General features: G+C 44.6%; 1 protein-coding gene across 1 annotated transcript; it reads left to right on the forward strand.

Annotated features, from left to right (window-relative positions):
* The first annotated feature begins 212 nt into the window (after nucleotides 1-212).
* On the forward strand, nucleotides 213-18,402 carry KCNG4 (potassium voltage-gated channel modifier subfamily G member 4). The gene is made up of 3 exons (XM_064723376.1): nucleotides 213-516; nucleotides 1,326-2,125; nucleotides 16,083-18,402. The coding sequence occupies exons 2-3, from the start codon at nucleotides 1,376-1,378 to the stop codon at nucleotides 16,866-16,868; spliced, it is 1,536 nt and encodes a 511-aa protein (XP_064579446.1). The 5' UTR covers nucleotides 213-516; nucleotides 1,326-1,375; the 3' UTR covers nucleotides 16,869-18,402.
* Nucleotides 18,403-18,636: the final 234 nt, after the last annotated feature.

The following is an 18,636-nucleotide window of genomic DNA, read 5'->3' on the forward strand; positions in this document are numbered from 1 at the left end:
TGCCAGAATTTACTGATTATCAAACCTCATTAGCCGAGGACTTGTACTCCATGTTCTTCCCCAGTTGCTGCCTGCTGCCTGCTGGATACACGGAGGGATGCTGGAGAGATTATTGCTAAGCCCTTCCCCCTTCCCTCTCCCCTCCTCTTCCAGGACCACATCGACAGTCCCGGGGGAAGAGAGGAGGGACAGGGAGAGGGCAGGGAGGAGAGGAGGGACAGGGAGAGGGCAGCATCCACCCGCTCTCCCTCAGCATCCTCCACCAGCACAGCCCAGCAGAGCATCTGCAGCTCAGGACACCTTTGGGAGGATCCCTTAGCACAAACATATGTTACATCCACACGCACGGCTGCTTTCCCCTTCCAGGAAAGAGGAGAAGGAGGAAGAGGGAAGAGCTCCGGAGGGCTCCAGGGATTTTCCATGTGAGCAGAGCCGGACGATGCCCCCGGGAGCCGCTGCCGGGTGCGGCAGGTGAGCATCACCTGCGGGGCAGCCCCGCTCCCGCCTGCTCCGCCGGTAAGAAACTTTCCTTGCAGTTTGCACTTCGCTATCTTGGGGTAAAAAATGGGTTTTTAATCTCTAGGGACTGTAGGCAAAACCAGGGGTTTGTCCCTGAGAGGAGGAGGAGAGTGATAAATTCTCCGAGCTGAGAAAACACTTTCGCCTGCTTATAACAAAGTTTTATCCGCGGTGGGCAAAGATTCCCCTCTAACTTCTCAGTAATTTGGCACGAGGTGGGGTTGATCAGAACAGGCATCGTTTAGACAGAATTTAAGGCATTTTTAATCCTTGCAATCCCCCCGAGAGGCAGAACGGGAGTGCAGCAGAGGAATCCCGATGTGAGCAGTCCCGTTAAAGCAATTAGAACTTCGCATCCAGCTGATGGCAGGTAATTGCCCACTCTGTCGCTAATAACTATTAAGCAGCTTAGTTGAGTTAGCCCGTGGTTAGGGGTTTATAGAAATAAGAAAGCGAAGCGACAACGACCAGAAAATAAGGATAAAATAAGGATGTAACGGTGCCCAGACCTGCTCGGAGAGGAGCCCGAGGTGTTCCCGTTCGGATTTGCAGCTCCCGAGGCTCGGTGATAATTATGAATGAGGCTGGAGCTGCGCTCCGTGCCTGTGTTGCCAGACAACCAATGAGGCAGCAAAGCAAAGCTCATTCACGGGCTGCAGGCTTCAGGGAGAGGCACAGAGGTGACTTTTACTTACCAAACAGGCTCTCATTGATTTCCTGATTGAGGAAAGTGGCTGGAGGCACCTTTTCTCTGGCAGTAACCCCTGCTATGTTTTCTCCTCCTCGCTGTGCCCTCTGGCTGACAGATCCCCCTGCTCTGATGCCGCTCTGGATGTCCCGGTGAGAACTCTTAGAGATGCCTATTCTCTCCAGAGGCAGTGACCAAGACTATAGCAACATTAGCTACAACTCCTGCAATTCCTTGAGCCACTTGTTTCCCATCTGCGTGGAAACCCCTTCTGTCAAGGGGGTCCATTACCAGAGAGCCAGGAGGATTCACCACCCTGACCAAGTGTCTGCAGTCGACCTGAAGACAGAGATCATGATCAACGTTGGGGGCATCAAATACCTGCTGCCTTGGAGTACTTTGGACGAGTTTCCCCTGACCAGACTGAGCAAACTGAAGCTTTGCAGCAGCTATGAAGAAATCATCCAGCTGTGTGACGATTACGATGAGGACACCCACGAGTTCTTCTTTGACAGGAACCCCAACGCTTTCGGGATGATTGTCAGCTTCCTCGCAGCAGGGAAGCTGATGCTCTTGAGAGACATGTGTGCCTTGTCTTTCCAGGAGGAGCTCAGGTACTGGGGCATTGAGGAATCCAACCTGGAGAACTGCTGCTTTCGGAAACTCTTCCAGAAGCTGCAGGAGCTGGCCGAGATCCGCAAAGAAGAGGAGCTCCGGAGGAGCAAGGAGGCTTCGTGTGTCTTGGATGAGAAAACCAGGTTTGGGCAGTTCATGAACAGACTCAGAGATATGGTGGAAAATCCCCAGTCAGGACTGCCAGGCAAAGTCTTTGCTTGTCTCTCCATCCTCTTTGTGGCCACCACAGCTGTCAGCCTTTGCGTGAGCACAATGCCAGACTTGAGAGCTGAAGAAGACAGGGTAAGTCAGTCCTTCTTAACTGGTCTAACCACAGAACTGGGACAGAAAACACAGCTATGGCTCAAATTAGTTCCATCATGTTCCCATGAATAATGGGAACAAATATTATACTGGTTTTTAGCTAGAATACAAGAATGCTTTTGGACAGAGCAGATATTTCAGCTCTCCAGTATAGGGTGTTTTTCTCTTCTTGAGAAGCAGCTGCTGGGTAAGATTAAGTTGTTAGCACTGACTCTCAAACTGACATCGTGGAGTTTTCAAGATGCTTCACTCTCTATTTACAGGCAATCTCTCCTTTGGACACATCAGCTACAGAAATATTTTCCTCTGACATCTTTACTTTTAAAACAGCTGGGTATCTTCCCTTGTGATAAAACTGTCAGATGCTTAAAGAGGGAGAAATATTCATTAATTTTTATATGTTGCATTTCAGTAGTTGCATAAAGATTGAAGGATGAGAGGCAGATGAAGTATTTTTGCACATACATAAAAGCTGTGCCTCCCAAAAAATCATAATTCCATGCTAAGAGAATTCTGTGTTTGTCCCATATATGTGTACATATTGTAGGAGCAATACCAAGCACTATCTGAACTGCAAACTGCACTTAAACCCTTCTCAAAAAACTCATCCACATTAATTCAGGGCAAATAAATCAAGCCTGTATGACACATGAAGGATCTTCTCTGTAACATTACTGTAAATATTTCAGTATTTAAAAGATTTATTTTTGTAATAATAGACCAGAGGAAAAGTGAGAATCCAAAGTTATTTCAGATGTGGTAACGTCCAAATTCATCAAATAACCTTGACTAATCTCTGTAATGAATCCTGCACTTCATTTGCAAATTGCCCTTCCAAAAGTGCTGAGGAAATCTGTGTCAAATGAACTCCCTGCCCCAACCCCTGCTGTAAGACAAGACACTCCTCAGAGTGTCACATATTGATGGATAAAGTCATTTTTACATTTACAGCACAGCCTGGTGTGCACAAGACAAAAATCTGTATCTATTTTACTGGTCAAAGTAGCCTTGTCATGGTTAAAATACATCCTGATATTTGATGTCTTTGGATAAAACTGAGGACAGCACAGGAGGCTGAAATTTAAGGTAATTCCCTGATCCTTTTTAACCCCTTGAATAATAACTTCCATTTGCCAAGGGAGGCTCCAGCCTGTCAGGAATAAGCCTGGCGCTCTTGCAGCCTTCCCCAGCTATTCTATTACTTTTTGGCTGAAAAAGAAAAAACTGTTTTCACAGCAAAAGCTGTTAACACTGTTCCAATGCTTCTTCCAAGGATGTACTTTAAATATAGAACATCCTTCTTCCAGCTCGATGTACAAACATTACAAACTCTGCTCCAGCAAGTGCTTCCTACTAACTTTGTTAATGGAAGCGCCTTTTTATCTTCATTTCCCAACCACTGCAGGAAAAGCTTTGATAAATAAATCCCATGTAAAGGGCCCAGCACATGAGCAGAGCTCTGCTGGATGTAAGGGGTTGTGTGTTTTAAAAAATAAATTACTGAGTTAGAAAGAAAAGCATGCTGAGGGTTATAAGTGCGTCTGGGAGCTGCAGTGAAGTTGCTGTTCCTGGATTTCCTATAAAACAAGGATGACGTTACTTCTTAGAGATTTGTATATATACCAGCACTTTAAAAACAAGCAAACTGCATTAAAACAAGCTCAAAAGATGGATTGTTGGAAGTGCAGGGGAGAGGATGAAGGATGAACTTGAGGAAAGGACCACATTTGTCCAAATGTTTGGAAACATTCCATAATTTACACTTACACCACCAGCCCAATGCACTTTGTCATTGTGCCCCAGAATACAGAGTATTAAAAGTCCCTTTCTATGAATTATGTGATGTTCTGCCATAGGAAAAATAGGGGAATATATGAGACAAAATACTCATGCCTTGTGGAAAAGCAGAAAATCTGAACTACTAGCAAGCAGTTTTGGCATCCCTTAAATTTCCATCCCTAAATTCTTAGCCTGTAACAATTAAAATTTCCTTACTGGCATCTCAAAAGAGCATTCTAAGTAGAGCTGGACAAATAGCTCCATGAAGTTAATTGACTCAAATTAGGAGTTCTTGGCTGCAGCTGAGTCATACTTAGCAAAATCAACTCTCTGTTGATTTGTAACTCAGAGCAGACCTCAGACAGTGATTCCAAGATGGGGCCACCTTTACCAGCAACCTGAAACAAGCATGCAGGACCTGGAATTTTTCCTTTTAGGGCTGAACACAAAGATGATTCAATATCTGTTTGCTCAGTGACAGAAAACATTCAAATTCATTCACAAAGTTTCTAAACAACCTGAAATTCCACACTTGAATTCAAAGATTATTGTGAGGTTTAATCAGTTCTGAGTTAAAGCTTGGCAAAAGCTCTGAGGTAAATATCCTTAAAATTACTGCAAGGATCCATTTCCCAATGTCACTAACACTGGAAATTGAATTTATCCATATTAACCATTCTGAAAAACAGACAAAAAAGGCTTTACCTCTGCTGCATGTGTACCACTCTAGGGTCTTGTTGCTCCTCACCACAGCCACATTAAGAGAGTGAAAACTGGATGGACTCCAGAGTAAAAAAAAAAAAAAAAAAGCCTAAAAAAATAGAAAAAAAAAGGGAAAATAATGCAAGGTGACTTCCACTTGACTCAGTTGGCTCAGAGGCTGCTGATCCCACCCTGCAGGCACAGCAGATCCCTGGTCCTGGCAGCAGCTGCTGAGCCAGGTCTGCTCAGAAGGGAGGAAAGAGCAGGCAGAAGAGCAGCCAGGAGTCCTCAGCGTGCTCGGGAAAGTGAAAACTCGGCTCTGTCTCCGCGAGAGGGATGGCAGGGAGCCAGGAGAGAGCATCTGCATCAGGGAAACCCAGTCACCCTGGCAACCCGAGGGGAGGGAAGGAGCCAGCGCCAGGGGCAGCACAGGGGATGGATGGCAGGGGGAGCCTGGGGTCGGGGATGCAGCTGACAGAGAAATAAAGGAGGAGTTGTTAGCACTGACACGCTCCAGAATGTGCCAAATGACATTTAGGAACCTCCTCATGAAAAAAAAAAAAAACCCACCCAGATTTGGGCAAACATTTATATCACATATGGACATGATGGGAATGCCAACCCAGAGAGAGCAGTCCCAGGTGAAGGGTGAGCAAAAAGTTCAGCAAAAATGTGGATTAGTAAAGGAACAGCTCTGGTGAGATCAAGTTTGAGTCTGACCATGAAATAAATATACAAAAGGTTTTGTTATTTGTGAGGCTAAGGAGAGAGGAGTCAGCAGTAACAAGGTTATGTTAGTTAAGAATGAAACAACAGAATTATCACATTTTCCAGTGGAAATATATCCTTGTCCATTATATTTGCATCAGTTCTTTATGGAGCTGGTTTTACCAAACAGTTTTTACCAAACTCTCTTTGGTAAAAAGCAGATTTAATATCATCAATGTGCAGTAATCAAGGCATGTAGAGATAGGAAAAAAGGGCATATTTAGAGGTGAGAAAATCTGTTATTGATCTGAACAGGCAGCCTGAGAGAACTGCAAATCTGAACTGGAGACCAAGCACACAGGGTAGGAAAGCTGAAGTGACAAAATTCACCAGTGTTACCCTCGAATGAAGAAATTCAGATCATCCCACTAGAGACAGGACAGAAGTCCCATCAGAGCCCTCCAAAAGTCCCAGTCCCACATAAGAGTGACCATCTAAGAAGGGTCACTGAAGCAGCACATCCAACAGCTCAGCACATCCAACCCAAAGGGAAAAAACCATCATTACACCAGAAAACTCTGAGATAAAATCACTGCAGAGGGACCTGGAGAGGGAGAACACTTTGAAGTACTCTTGGGACTTTCCTTGGGATGAGATGTTCCATTTAATGAGTCCCTAAAAGTGGCATCCTCTGGAGAAATGACTCAGCAGAAAGGCTCCAGCAAGGTCTGTCCTTCAGGAAGGCAGCAAATTAAGGTCAGGGGGGAGCAAACCCACAGATATTTCCATTCCCTGACCTTGTTACTACTAATTATTGTGTTTGCTCTTAGCTGACCTTGAGAAGTTTGGAATTGCTTTAGGTATTTTATAGGACTTAATGAAACAAAATCATCATAATTTACAACCACCGTTGTTGCTTGTGAAGGTTTTATCATGAAACACAGAATACTCATTTTTTAAAGTCTTCTTTTCCTGGGATCATTTGATTATATGAAAATCAAGTTCCTTTTAAGAGAATATGTTTCTAGTCTCTGGTTGCACTTAGAATCCAGAAAACAGAACAGATGAGGAGAACCCAGTACTTAACAAATAGAACCACTTTTAAATTATTTTTTATATTCTACACCATTATTCTGGAGGCCCTGATTAGTTTTTTAATGCTTGATGTTGCTGAAGTTTTCTGTATGGTACTAAAGAATATTTAGCTTGCACACTGAGGGAAACTGCCAAGAATCAGGTTTTCTTTAAAACTGGAATAATTTTACTTTATGGGTGAAAAACCCTATTTATTTGCCTTACTATGAAGAGAAAGAAAATGTAATGCTCATTTAAGGTGTAATTCTATAAAGGCATATGTGTACATGCCTGTCTATAAATGTACTGCTATTTACATATGACTTGAAATTACTTGGAACAAAACAAAGCTGGATGTGCTTTGGCTTTATTGCATCTGCTCAAGCACTTTATTCTGGGTTCTTATCAGGTCACGTTCTGCAGACAATCCCTCTCTTAAATTGTCCAAGCATCCAGTGCAATTCTGATTTTTTTTCTGACCGTTTTGATTAGCAAAGAAAGTAGGAAAATGTGCTTCACTGGAGCACCAAAGCCTCCTGGTCTGGGTGTGCTCAGCAGAGTGAAACCCAGCTATTTATGTGCTTCATGCACTGAATTAGCTAAATTAATAATGATTGAAGAAAGGTTAAATGAGAAACCATTAAACAGGAGAAATCAGAATATTTAAGCTTGGGACTTTGATATATATTTATGAATTATGGTTTTATGATATATATTTATGAATTGTTGCGTTATGATATATATTTAGGAATTATTGCTTTATGATATATATTTATGAATTACTGCTTTATGGGATCTGCCTTTTTTTGAGGTCAGAAACACCAGGAGCTTTGAGATGGAAATTTCACCATCATGTTAAGATCCTGATTTCAGAGTCCCACATAATCAGTGACCATTTCCCAGGCACCCACACCCAGAACTGCCCGATTCAGCACTGGGTGTTTTATGTACAGTTTTGATGAAATTCATCTCACTGAAGCCCTGCATAGCCCAAAGGGCACGGAGGGGGGGCAGCTCACTGCTGCCCATCTCACCCTCCCTGCCACACAAAATCAGTGTCTGCACAAACTCTGGCCCTCCAGGGAGGGAATGGATCCTGCCTGCCTTTCCAAAGCCAGTGTCCAGCGTTCAGGAAGAACAATTAGACATTATTTGTTTGCCTTATCTTCATCCCCTCTTGGCTGTGTCCCAGCAGTGCTGAGGCTCTGAGCTTTGCACGACATCCTGGGGACCCCCAGCTGTTCCAGCTGTTCCAGCTGTTCTGCACTGGGCACTGCACCAACAGCTGTGCAGTGTGCCAGCACGTGGCCCTCACTGGGAGCCAGGATTTCTTCCCCCTCCTGCTGCTTTTAGAGCTGTAATTATTACTAAAGCCTGTTCACTCCCCTCACCTGGCTCTCCTCAAGGGGTTCAGCACAGGTGAGGGTTTAATAAATGAATAAATTAATAAATGCCTTCTTTGGGAAGATGGGTGCTGCCTTTCCATCTCTGGAAAACTCTGCTTGAAACGAATTTATCCCCCAAGTTCCTTCCCAAAGTGTCAGCACCTCTCATTAGCACCAGTATCTCCCCTTCAAACAGATTTGGGACCCCCTGCACTCCAGAGTTACGATAAGAAGGAATTTCTTCTCTGAAGAATTTGCAATGCAGTGAGAAAAGAAAGAAAGGAACAGTAACAGGCAAAGTGCTTTGACCAGCAGCAAAACTGTTAGTTTTTGGTAATCCTTCCAAGTCCAGATAAATTCCTTGTCATTTTGACTGCTCTGCACAGTGACAAAATTGTCTGTTAGATTCCTTACTAGAAAAACAAGAAAAATTTACTCTTTCACAGCTTTCTGCTAACACAAACACTTTAGAGTCACCAACTGGTTTAAATCAAAACCAGATTCTTCAGATTGACTGTAACAGTGTCTGCAGACTAAAGTTGAAAAGTTAATTTTAACAATTTATTTTAGGTACACTTCTGCCCCAGAGGGGATAATTATTTGTTGGACACAGAGCATTAATTTCTTTCTCTGTTCTTTCTAATGTCCACATTAATACAATACCAATATTAGTTCAGTTTCCTCAAATGCTGTAGTTGTAGTAATTGTTTTCCTAAGTCCAGGCTTCTTTCCCCTCCAGTAGAACTAGTGGGAACTCATTGTGTTCTCAGAATACACAGCACTGCTTTAACAAGCTCATCATTCCCTAAATCAGGTTAGAGTCTTTCTCAGCAGGCTGTAACCTTCTGATTTTATTGCATCAGGCTGAAACCATAAATCCAAGAGCTGATGTGATCCATAACACGGGGTTTTCAAGCTCTCCCTCCCCATCATTTGATTCAGCAGAGCGTGGTTTAATTATTCAAATAACAGCGTCAATGCGGCCGCAGTGATTCAGCACTACCTGCAGCACTGCAGCTGCATCCCAGAGCTCAGGTATGCAGGGAGCCCAGGCTGGCACCACATTTCCTAACCAAGGCAGCACTTCACAGCCAGAAGGGATTTCTGCCCTGTATCTGTTCATTTCCTGCAGCCAACGGGGTAAGAACAGCTTGGAGCCAGCTGGGGAGCTCAGCTCCCTACTCCCAGGTATTGCTCTGCCTCTGCTCCTTCCCAACCCTTCTCTAGACTTCAGCCTCCCCTGTATTCCACTGCCTTGGCTCTGTGGGAAGAACCAAAGCCTGTTTTCACACCATCCCATTAGTTTGTGTTTTTCACACAGAGGGAGAAGCTCTAGAGCAGGATGAACTGCCCCGGTGTGAGAAGTGCAAAAGGCCGGAAAAAAACCCCCACCCAGGAAATGGCAACCTTGAGCTTAGAGAGGAAAATTCCTGCTGGTTTTACTTTGAAATCCTGCACCTAGAGTGCTCGCTGGTTTTGGCCAAAGGGCCAGAAGGGATTTCTGCCCTATATCTGTTCATTTCCTGCTGCCGACAGGGTAAGAAAAGCTTGGAGCCAGCTGTTCCCTATACCCAGCTCTTGCTCTGTTTCTGCTCCTTCCCAACCCTTCTCCAGACTTGCAGCATCCCCTGTATTCCACTGCCTTGGCTCTGTGGGAAGAACCAAAGCTTGTTTTCACACCATCGCATTAGTTTGTGTTTTTCACACAGAGGGAATTGCTCAGGAGAGGCTCTAGACCAGGATGCAGGTCTAGACCTCATCCTCATCACCCTCATCCTGGGGGCTGTTTTCCAGCCTTTTGCACTTCTCACACCTAGACCAGGTGTGAGAAGTGCAAAAGGCTGGAAAACAACCCCCACCCAGGAAATGGCAACCTTGGGCTTAGAGAGGAAAATTCCTGCTGGTTTTACTTTGAAATCCTGCACCTAGAGGGCTGGCTGATTTTGGCCAAAGGGCCAGAAGGGATTTCTGCCCTGTATCTGTTCATTTCCTGCTGCCAACGGGGTAAGAACTGGGGAGCTCAGCTCCCTACTCCCAGGTATTGCTTTGCCTCTGCTCCTTCCTAACCCTTCTCTAGACTTCAGCCTCCCCTGTATTCCCACTGCCTTGGCTCTGTGGGAAGAACCAAAGCTTGTATTTACATTAACCCATTAGTTTGTGTTTTTCACACAGAGGGAGAAGCTCTAGAGCAGGATGAACTGCCCCAGTGTGAGAAGTGCAAAAGGCTGGAAAACAGCCCCCACCCAGGAAATGGCAACCTTGAGCTTAGAAAGGAAAATTCCTGCTGGTTTTACTTTGAAATCCTGCAACTAGAGGGCTGGCTGGTTTTGGCCAAAGGGCCAGAAGGGATTTCTGCCCTGTATCTGTTCATTTCCTGCTGCCAACGGGGTAAGAACTGGGGAGCTCAGCTCCCTACTCCCAGGTATTGCTTTGCCTCTGCTCCTTCCTAACCCTTCTCTAGACTTCAGCCTCCCCTGTATTCCCACTGCCTTGGCTCTGTGGGAAGAACCAAAGCTTGTATTTACATTAACCCATTAGTTTGTGTTTTTCACACAGAGGGAGAAGCTCTAGAGCACGATGAACTGCCCCGGTGTGAGAAGTGCAAAAGGCTGGAAAACAACCCCCACCCAGGAAATGGCAACCTTGGGCTTAGAGAGGAAAATTCCTGCTGGTTTTACTTTGAAATCCTGCACCTAGAGGGCTGGCTGATTTTGGCCAAAGAGCCAGAAGAGATTTCTGCCCTATATCTGTTCATTTCCTGCTGCCGACAGGGTAAGAAAAGCTTGGAGCCAGCTGTTCCCTATACCCAGCTCTTGCTCTGTTTCTGCTCCTTCCCAACCCTTCTCCAGACTTGCAGCATCCCCTGTATTCCACTGCCTTGGCTCTGTGGGAAGAACCAAAGCTTGTTTTCACACGATCCCATTAGTTTGTGTTTTTCACACAGAGGGAATTGCTCAGGGAGAGGCTCTAGACCAGGATGCACTGCCCAGGTGTGAGAAGTGCAAAGGGCTGGAAATGTCAACCTTGGGCTTAGAGAGGAAAATTCCTGCTGGTTTTACTTTGAAATCCTGCACCTAGAGGGCTGGCTGGTTTTGGCCAAAGGGCCAGGCTGCAGGAAGAGCAGTCCTGCTGGGATAAGTGCTGGACAGCACAGGCTGGCAGAAGGCAGGGCAGGAGCTGCAGGACAGGCTGATCCCATCTGCTGCCTCTCTGGTGGACCCTGGCCTCTGTCCACAGAGCAGTGTGTGCATCACAGGAAGGATCTGAGCAGCAGCTTGGCTGTGCCAAACAAAACCTGCCCCTGCCAGGATGAATTTAGCAGATGTGAACTATGACCTTGCATCAGCCTTGGAGCCAGGCACGCTCCTGGTGTGAACGGTGACATTCTGTCTGTCCTTCCACTGCAGAGGGGTGAGAAGGTGCAGCTCCTGTGCTCAGGGAAACTCCTCTAGGACCCAAGAGCATGGAGCAGGTGCTCTCTGAGCTCTTTCCCTGCCTGGTTCTGGCTCCATTGGGTGTGGGTCACTGAGCTCAGGGCAGCCTTTCCTTGGGAGCAATCCCTGCTGGGAGCAGGGCTCAGATCCTTTCAGCCCGTGCTCATTTGTTTGGTGATGATGATGAGCCAGCTGGTTCCCATAAACATGCCCTGGGAATAACAGTGTTTGCATACAGGGGTTCTGTTGTGACTTCTGGCTGGGTTCAAGGACTTTAGTCAGCTTGGCTTCATAAATAACACGAGATTCCTTTCTCACCAGAGTGCTGTGTAAGCAGCACATACACCTTGTGCTGAGGTACACATTGATTTCCACTCCAAAGCTCTGGAAATATGGCATGATTCTGAAATAATCCAGATACTGATCAAGCTGTGCTTATTACCAAACTGCTCCACAAGCACTGGAGGAATTGTATTAACCTGGGAATATCATTGACAATAATCATTTGACACAAAGACATTGGCATTAACTGAAAATAGATCATTTGACACAATAGATCATTTGCTATTTAACCTGGGAATAGATATTCACTATATTGCTACACCAGAATAGATCACTTGCCTATCATTGCATACTGGGAATAGATCACTTATGATTTTCAAAACATGATCAATCAATAGATCATTTGCTATTTAACCTGGGAATAGATAATTTGACACAGTAGATCATTTGCTACTTAACCTGGGAATAGATCACTTGACACAATAAACACTTGGAATCACTGACACCACCCTGAGCAGAGCTCCCTGGCAAGCACAGGAAGGAGATCACAGGAAATCCTGTAGTTTTGCTTGTTTTACCTCCTAGACCTGTTTATAGATTGTGGGAAATCCCAAATTACACAGCACAGAAAACAGGCTCAGACTGTTGCCAATAAACTTCCACTTAGAGTCAATCACATGCAGGGCAGAAAGTTGGTACCTATCCAATTTTATCCTCACACAGCTGCAGCACTGCACTCCCAACACGATGGGAATAACAGGATTTCTTTCCTGATTGTACTTCAGATTAAGAGGGAATAAAGGGTAAATACCCACTGCAAAAGGTATTGGGGTAAATCTCTGGCAGCAGGAAACTCATTGGTGGATCAGGTAATGACTCAGAACCAGTTTTCCAAAGCATATTTTAATTGTCAATTGTCTTAAGAGAGCAAAAAGGTGAGACACAAAATGATCAGCACAGAGCAGAGCCTGAAGGAACAAGAGGAGTTCCTTGGTGGTGTCTTACAGTTATTCAATAATAATAAAGTTTTTCCTTGTGTACATAAAAAAAAAAGTGAGCAGCATCTGGAAACCAGCATGGATAGATGAGAGATATATTCTGCAGGGGAAATTCTGATTCAGTCTCCCTGGGCATAACTGAAATTATTGATGCATGTAAAGATATTATTTTCACTAGATGAGATTTATACCTGTTGTAAGTTAAGCTAGTGCTGCACAACCCTGGGATCTGATTCTGTTTGTTATCCTTGATGTCATTACACTTTAATTAATGTTTCCTGGCAAACCAATAGGCTGGGAAATTTATCTCTTTTTATCTTGTGAGTGGCACATATCTCAAGCACATTTAGCTGGAATTCACAATTAATGAATAAATTGCTTTTTTGCTGCTCCATCCCTGAAAGTATCCAAGGCCAGGTTGGACAGGGCTTGGAGCAACCTGGTTTAAGGGTTTTAAATGGATTTAAGGTCCCTTCTACCCAAACCACTCTGGGATTCTGTGAGTGGAAAACAGAAACCAGGAGGGTTCCCCTGGGCATCTTTTTCCTCTGGCTGTTGAGGGAACTGGGTTAACTGCACTCAGTACTGCTCTTCTTCTCTTTTATTATGAACCTACATTCTTTTTTTTTTTCCTGTTTAAAGAGAATTTAACAGAAATTTCCTAAAATGAGCAATCTCACTGTAACACCATAAACTCCAGCACATAAGAGAACATGGAAAATAAGCCACTCTCTTATACACCAGAGGGGGATAATCAAAAGGAAGCTTGAATTTTTTTACTATCTCTGGTGGTAGAGGAGTTCGAAACAACTCCTTTGCTTCTTTGAGGTAGTTTATAAATCTAAGAAACCACTCAATATTTCAGGCACCAGGCTCAATATATATCTTTTTACACACAAAATATTGTTTCATTCATTGCTGAGCCAAATGCTCATTTCATACAGAAGATCAATACCAGACACTCATTTTATTACATTTATATCACAGGTTGTAGAATTTCTGCTGGAGGCAAGTTCCATAAATCCTGATAAATTCTTGCATTGCTGAAAAGTAAATCTGCAGGATGAATAAAGTGTAAAGAGTTACATACTCACTGCTGGGCCTGTCATAACTGCTCTCCCATCAAAGTCAGAGACAGGTTGAGTAGAGATTGATGTCAGATGGTTTGGTTGAAAAAGCCCTCCCAAAATAATATGCTGTGGTCAGTTCTAAATAAAACCTCATCTTCCCCTCTTGCTTACCCTGGTAAGCACCACCCCAGCTTGGAGCTTTTAGAGCTCCCACTCCACCATGAGCAAAACTGCAGCAGGAGGAGAAGGAGCTCAGTGAAAATTTCACTCAAAGATCTAGAAATAAAACCCCAGAATTCTCTAGTTGATGGTAAGGTCAAGGGAGGGAGTTTTTTGTGGTTTGTGGTGGCAGGTGTTGAGCACTAGAATATCCAAATGTGACTGGTTTGTTCAGAAAGAGGAATTGTGCAGAAGTTGTTGTGGCACAGAGATTTCTTTATCTGCCATTTAGACAAAATGGCTTTCATGGATCAGAGTATTTGGGCCATACTAAAAGTAACTAATGGGAATGTGGTGGCAAAAAAAAATTGAATCTCCCACTGACACAGGATCATCAGTATTTTGGTGAGAACAGAACTTTGAAGTCAGAGTGTTCTGCCTGTTTTTGGACAACAGCTCTGAGAGCAACATAAAACACTAAGCTGTAAAAATCCTCAAAACTACTAGGAGAAACAGAAATTGGCTTTGGTGTTTGATATTTCCTTCCCTACCCCCTCTTATTTCAATATTTGCTGCTTTTGAACAGGGTATTCAAAAGGATGAAGAATGTTTGAAGAGACTGAAATTAGAGAGGGATATTCTACGTAAATCAAGTCAGGTGCATTCCATAATATATACAAATGTTCCTAATATATAAAACATTCACATGCAAACTCTTGGGATGAAATCCATCTCCCCATGTGAAGGCAATGAGCATGTTCTCATTATGCTGACAGCATAAATTGCTTTCACTAAGTAAATATAAATTTCCATAGGGAATACTGAAGTTACTGAGGGTGGCAAGAATTAAAAATCTCCCAGTCTCTACATTGCTACACTTTGAAATTTCATGCTCAGTTCAAAAGACAGCCTACATCTTAATGATTAAACCTTCCAGGTTTAACAAACCAGCAAGTTTTAAGCAGGTTAAACAAAATTTCTTTTCTCCTGTTTTCTAAGGAAGGAATAGGGAAAACCCCATGATGATCTGAGAGCAATGTCACCTGCAAATGTCTAAAGGCAAATAAATAACAGATGTACTGGAAATTCAGCACAGCTAACAAAAAATTAAATAAATCTTGATGGGAGCAATGAATAATTCAGAGGCCCCATCACTGGGGTGACCAGAGGCAGGTTTGTGCAGAGTCCAGGCTGCTTTGTACAAATAATTCAGGGCTCAGAGAGAGTGAGCACTGCACAACACAACTGCTGATTGCAGGCACTCTCATCAAGCCCAGTCAGCAGCTCTGCAAACATCAGCGTGCTCCAGCCCTGACTGCAAATGGAGCCACAGCCTGAGCCTGCATGCAGAGCCCTGGCAGGGCTGATGAAGCTTCTGTGGTGTTTCATTTTAGGGGTAAAATATGAACTCAGCAGCTTACTGTGCAGAAAGGAGAAATCCTCAAATGCTGCTACAGAGCTAAATTGTTCTGAGGATTGGGCAGGGTAAAACTCACTCCTGAGGGGGAACCTCTGCTGGCCAATTTTGTAACACAAAAAGACTTGTTACTCCCAAGTGCAGCAGAAAGTGGGAAATATTGAGTGTTGTAAAAAGTCTGCCATGATTCCATTTTCTTCATGTGGGAAAAGCCAATATTTCATTCACACAATTCATTTTATACAGTTTTTACAGACCTCGTGGGCAACTTTAATTTGTTGATAACTTTCTTGTCAATTACTGTATTGGTTAGTAAAAGGTATTTTCCTTGTCCATCAAATCTCCTTCTTCTTGAATTGTTTACAAATTTTCTTCACTGATTCTTATGGGACAGATCTTATTGTGTATACAGGTGCACTTGTTTTTCACCCTAGAAATAGATTGTTGTGTTAACGAACTCTCATTTTCAAGATGCTTTCACAAAGTACTTAGCTGCATATAGAAGTGACAGCCCTATTAATTTAATAGGACATGCCTGATTTTATGAGGCCTTTCTTTTATAATTTTTTCTACCTGTCTGTGATATTCAGAACTTACAGCCTGCATGCCAGGACTTTATACATAGATGGGTTTCATTCCAGTAGGTTGGAAGAAGCAACAGAGAAAATGAGGCAGGTAGACCTCATGGCCTACCTGACAATGAGGCCTGACCATGACCAATGAGGCAAATGAGCTGTTTGTTCAGCTATTTTGTGTGCTCAGTATTCTCTGTGGAACTGTAGGACAGCTGCCACACTACCTGTGAGCTGGTTTTGTTTATCTCTGCTGCCAGTGACTCAGGCAGATCCATATTGCCTCTCCCTCAGCGTTTTTGGATGCTGGTTCACAGACTGTTCTTTTGTTTATTTCCCTCTCTGTTTTGTGGCAGGGTGAGTGTTCCCAGAAGTGCTATTACATCTTCGTCATCGAGACCATCTGCGTGGCTTGGTTCTCCCTGGAGTTCTGCCTCCGCTTCATCCAGGCCAGGAGCAAGTGTCAGTTCTTCAAAGGACCCCTGAACATCATCGACTTCTTGGCCATTTCCCCTTACTACGCCTCCCTCATCTTCTCCGAGGACGACTCCAGTGAGGAGGAGGACAGGCCGAGCAGCAACACGTACCTGGAGAAGGTGGGCCTGGTGCTACGGGTTTTACGTGCCTTGAGGATCCTGTACGTCATGCGCCTTGCCCGCCACTCGCTGGGCCTGCAGACCCTGGGCCTCACCGTGCGCAAGTGCACGCGGGAGTTCGGGCTGCTGCTGCTCTTCTTGTGTGTGGCCGTCACCCTCTTCTCCCCACTGGTGTACCTGGCTGAGAATGAGTCAGGCAGGGTGTTGGAATTCACCAGCATCCCCGCCTCCTACTGGTGGGCCATCATCTCCATGACCACCGTGGGCTACGGGGACATGGTGCCGCGGAGCGTGCCGGGCCAGATGGTGGCTCTGAGCAGCATCCTCAGCGGGATCCTCATCATGTCCTTCCCCGCCACCTCGATATTCCACACCTTCTCCCACTCCTACTCCGAGCTGCGCAAGGAGCACGAGCGGCTGCAGTCGCGGCTGAGCCGAGCCAAGAGCGCCAACCGCGCCGGGGAAAGTGACACCTTCAATGAGACGGACAGCCTGATCCTGGAGGGACAGGCCTCCCCCATCAAGTACATCTACACTGGCAACTGAGCCTGGAGACCACATCAAACACATCTATACAGGGAACTGGGCCTGGTATCTTCCTCAAACACATCTACACAGGAACCTGGGCCAGGCCTCCCCCATCAAATACATCTACACAGGGAACTGAGCCTGGAACCACATCAAATATATCTGCACAGGGAACTGAGCCTGAAACCACGTCAAATACATCTGCACAGGGACCTACCTGGGCTTGGACATCCCATTAAATACATCTACACAGTGACCTGGGCCTGGAGACACCCTCAAACACATCTACATGGGGACCTGAGCCTAGAGACCACATCAAATACATCCACAGAGGGACCTGGGCCTGGAGACACCATAAAATACATCTACACGGGCATCTGGGCCTGATGTCCCCCATCAAACACATCTACATGGGGACTTGGGCCTGGTGTCCCCTATCAAACATATCTATACAGGGACTGGGCCAGGCCTCCCCCATAAAATGCATCTACACAGGGAACTGGGCCTGAAACCACATCAAATACATCTGCACAGGGACCTGCTTGGGCCTGGAGATCCCATCAAACACATCTACACAGTGACCTGGGCCTGGAGACACCATAAAATATATCTACACGGATAACTGAGCCTGGAGACCACATCAAACACCTCTACACGGGAACCTGAGCCAGGTATCCCCCTCAAACACATATACACGGGGACCTAGGCCAGGCCTTCCCCATCAAATACATCTACATGGGGAACTGGGCCTGGTATTTCCCATCAAACACATCTACACAGTGACCTGGGCCTGGAGACCACATCTAACACATCTACACAGGGATCTGAGCCTGGCCTGGGCCATTCCCAAAACCACAGACAGAAATGTGCACGTGTGCATCAGCAAAACACACAAAGCAAAACAACAGCACAGGTTACAGTGCTATCCTCTCTCCTGGCATAGGTATAAGCAGCAGCCAACCCAACAGAGCCAGCTCAAAAAAATCCCCGTGGAGCTGGAGGTTGGGAGAATGTAAAAAAGTCAGAGTTTATTCAGTGATAAATGCTCATTCTTCTCTATGACTACTAAGAATAAACTTTGTCTCTACCACTCATGCATCTTGCTGAATACCTAACACTGAATGAGTAACAAAACAAACCAGCTTCTGTTGGCACAAACACACTTGTTATTTCATTTGCCTTTGAGTTTCCAGTGTTCTTGCAATGAATTTCCTGAGCCAGGCGTTAGGACACATTCTTTCAGGGCTACACACCAGTGTGGTTATCCACAGCTCATCCACCAGGCATACAGACACAAATCCAAATTCTGTATTTAAAGCCAGTAACAAGCTTAAAATAAAACTGCTGTATGTGACAGCTTTCAAAGTTTGCCTGTAGCCAGATGATCAATCTGTACCTAACAAATTGCACTGCTTTGTATAAAACACATAATGTTTGCAAGAGCATTTGCTTGAAATGCAGTTGTGGTCTGCAGACTGTAAACATATCATATTAGACAGCAAAATTCTTCAAACTTCTTTTTCATATAATTATTTAAAATAAAAATGAGAAATAAAAAAAAAAAAAAAGCCCAAGCTTACTGACCATATCAAAAAAGCCTTGGTGTTATATTTTGTGTTGAATGGTGATGGTTTCTCTGGAAGAAAGATAAAAAATAGGCTTGTAGAAAATGTGAAAATTGGCTTCTGAAAATGTGAAAATTCTTCTTCTAAGAAGAATCCAAAGGTATAAATAGTGAAGAATGAGGGGAATGATTGCCAGAGAGGCAATGGGAGTCATTTTCTGA

The sequence above is a fragment of the Zonotrichia leucophrys genome, chromosome 11, assembly GCF_028769735.1.
Source record: "Zonotrichia leucophrys gambelii isolate GWCS_2022_RI chromosome 11, RI_Zleu_2.0, whole genome shotgun sequence".
NCBI classification, from domain to species: Eukaryota; Metazoa; Chordata; class Aves; order Passeriformes; family Passerellidae; genus Zonotrichia; species Zonotrichia leucophrys.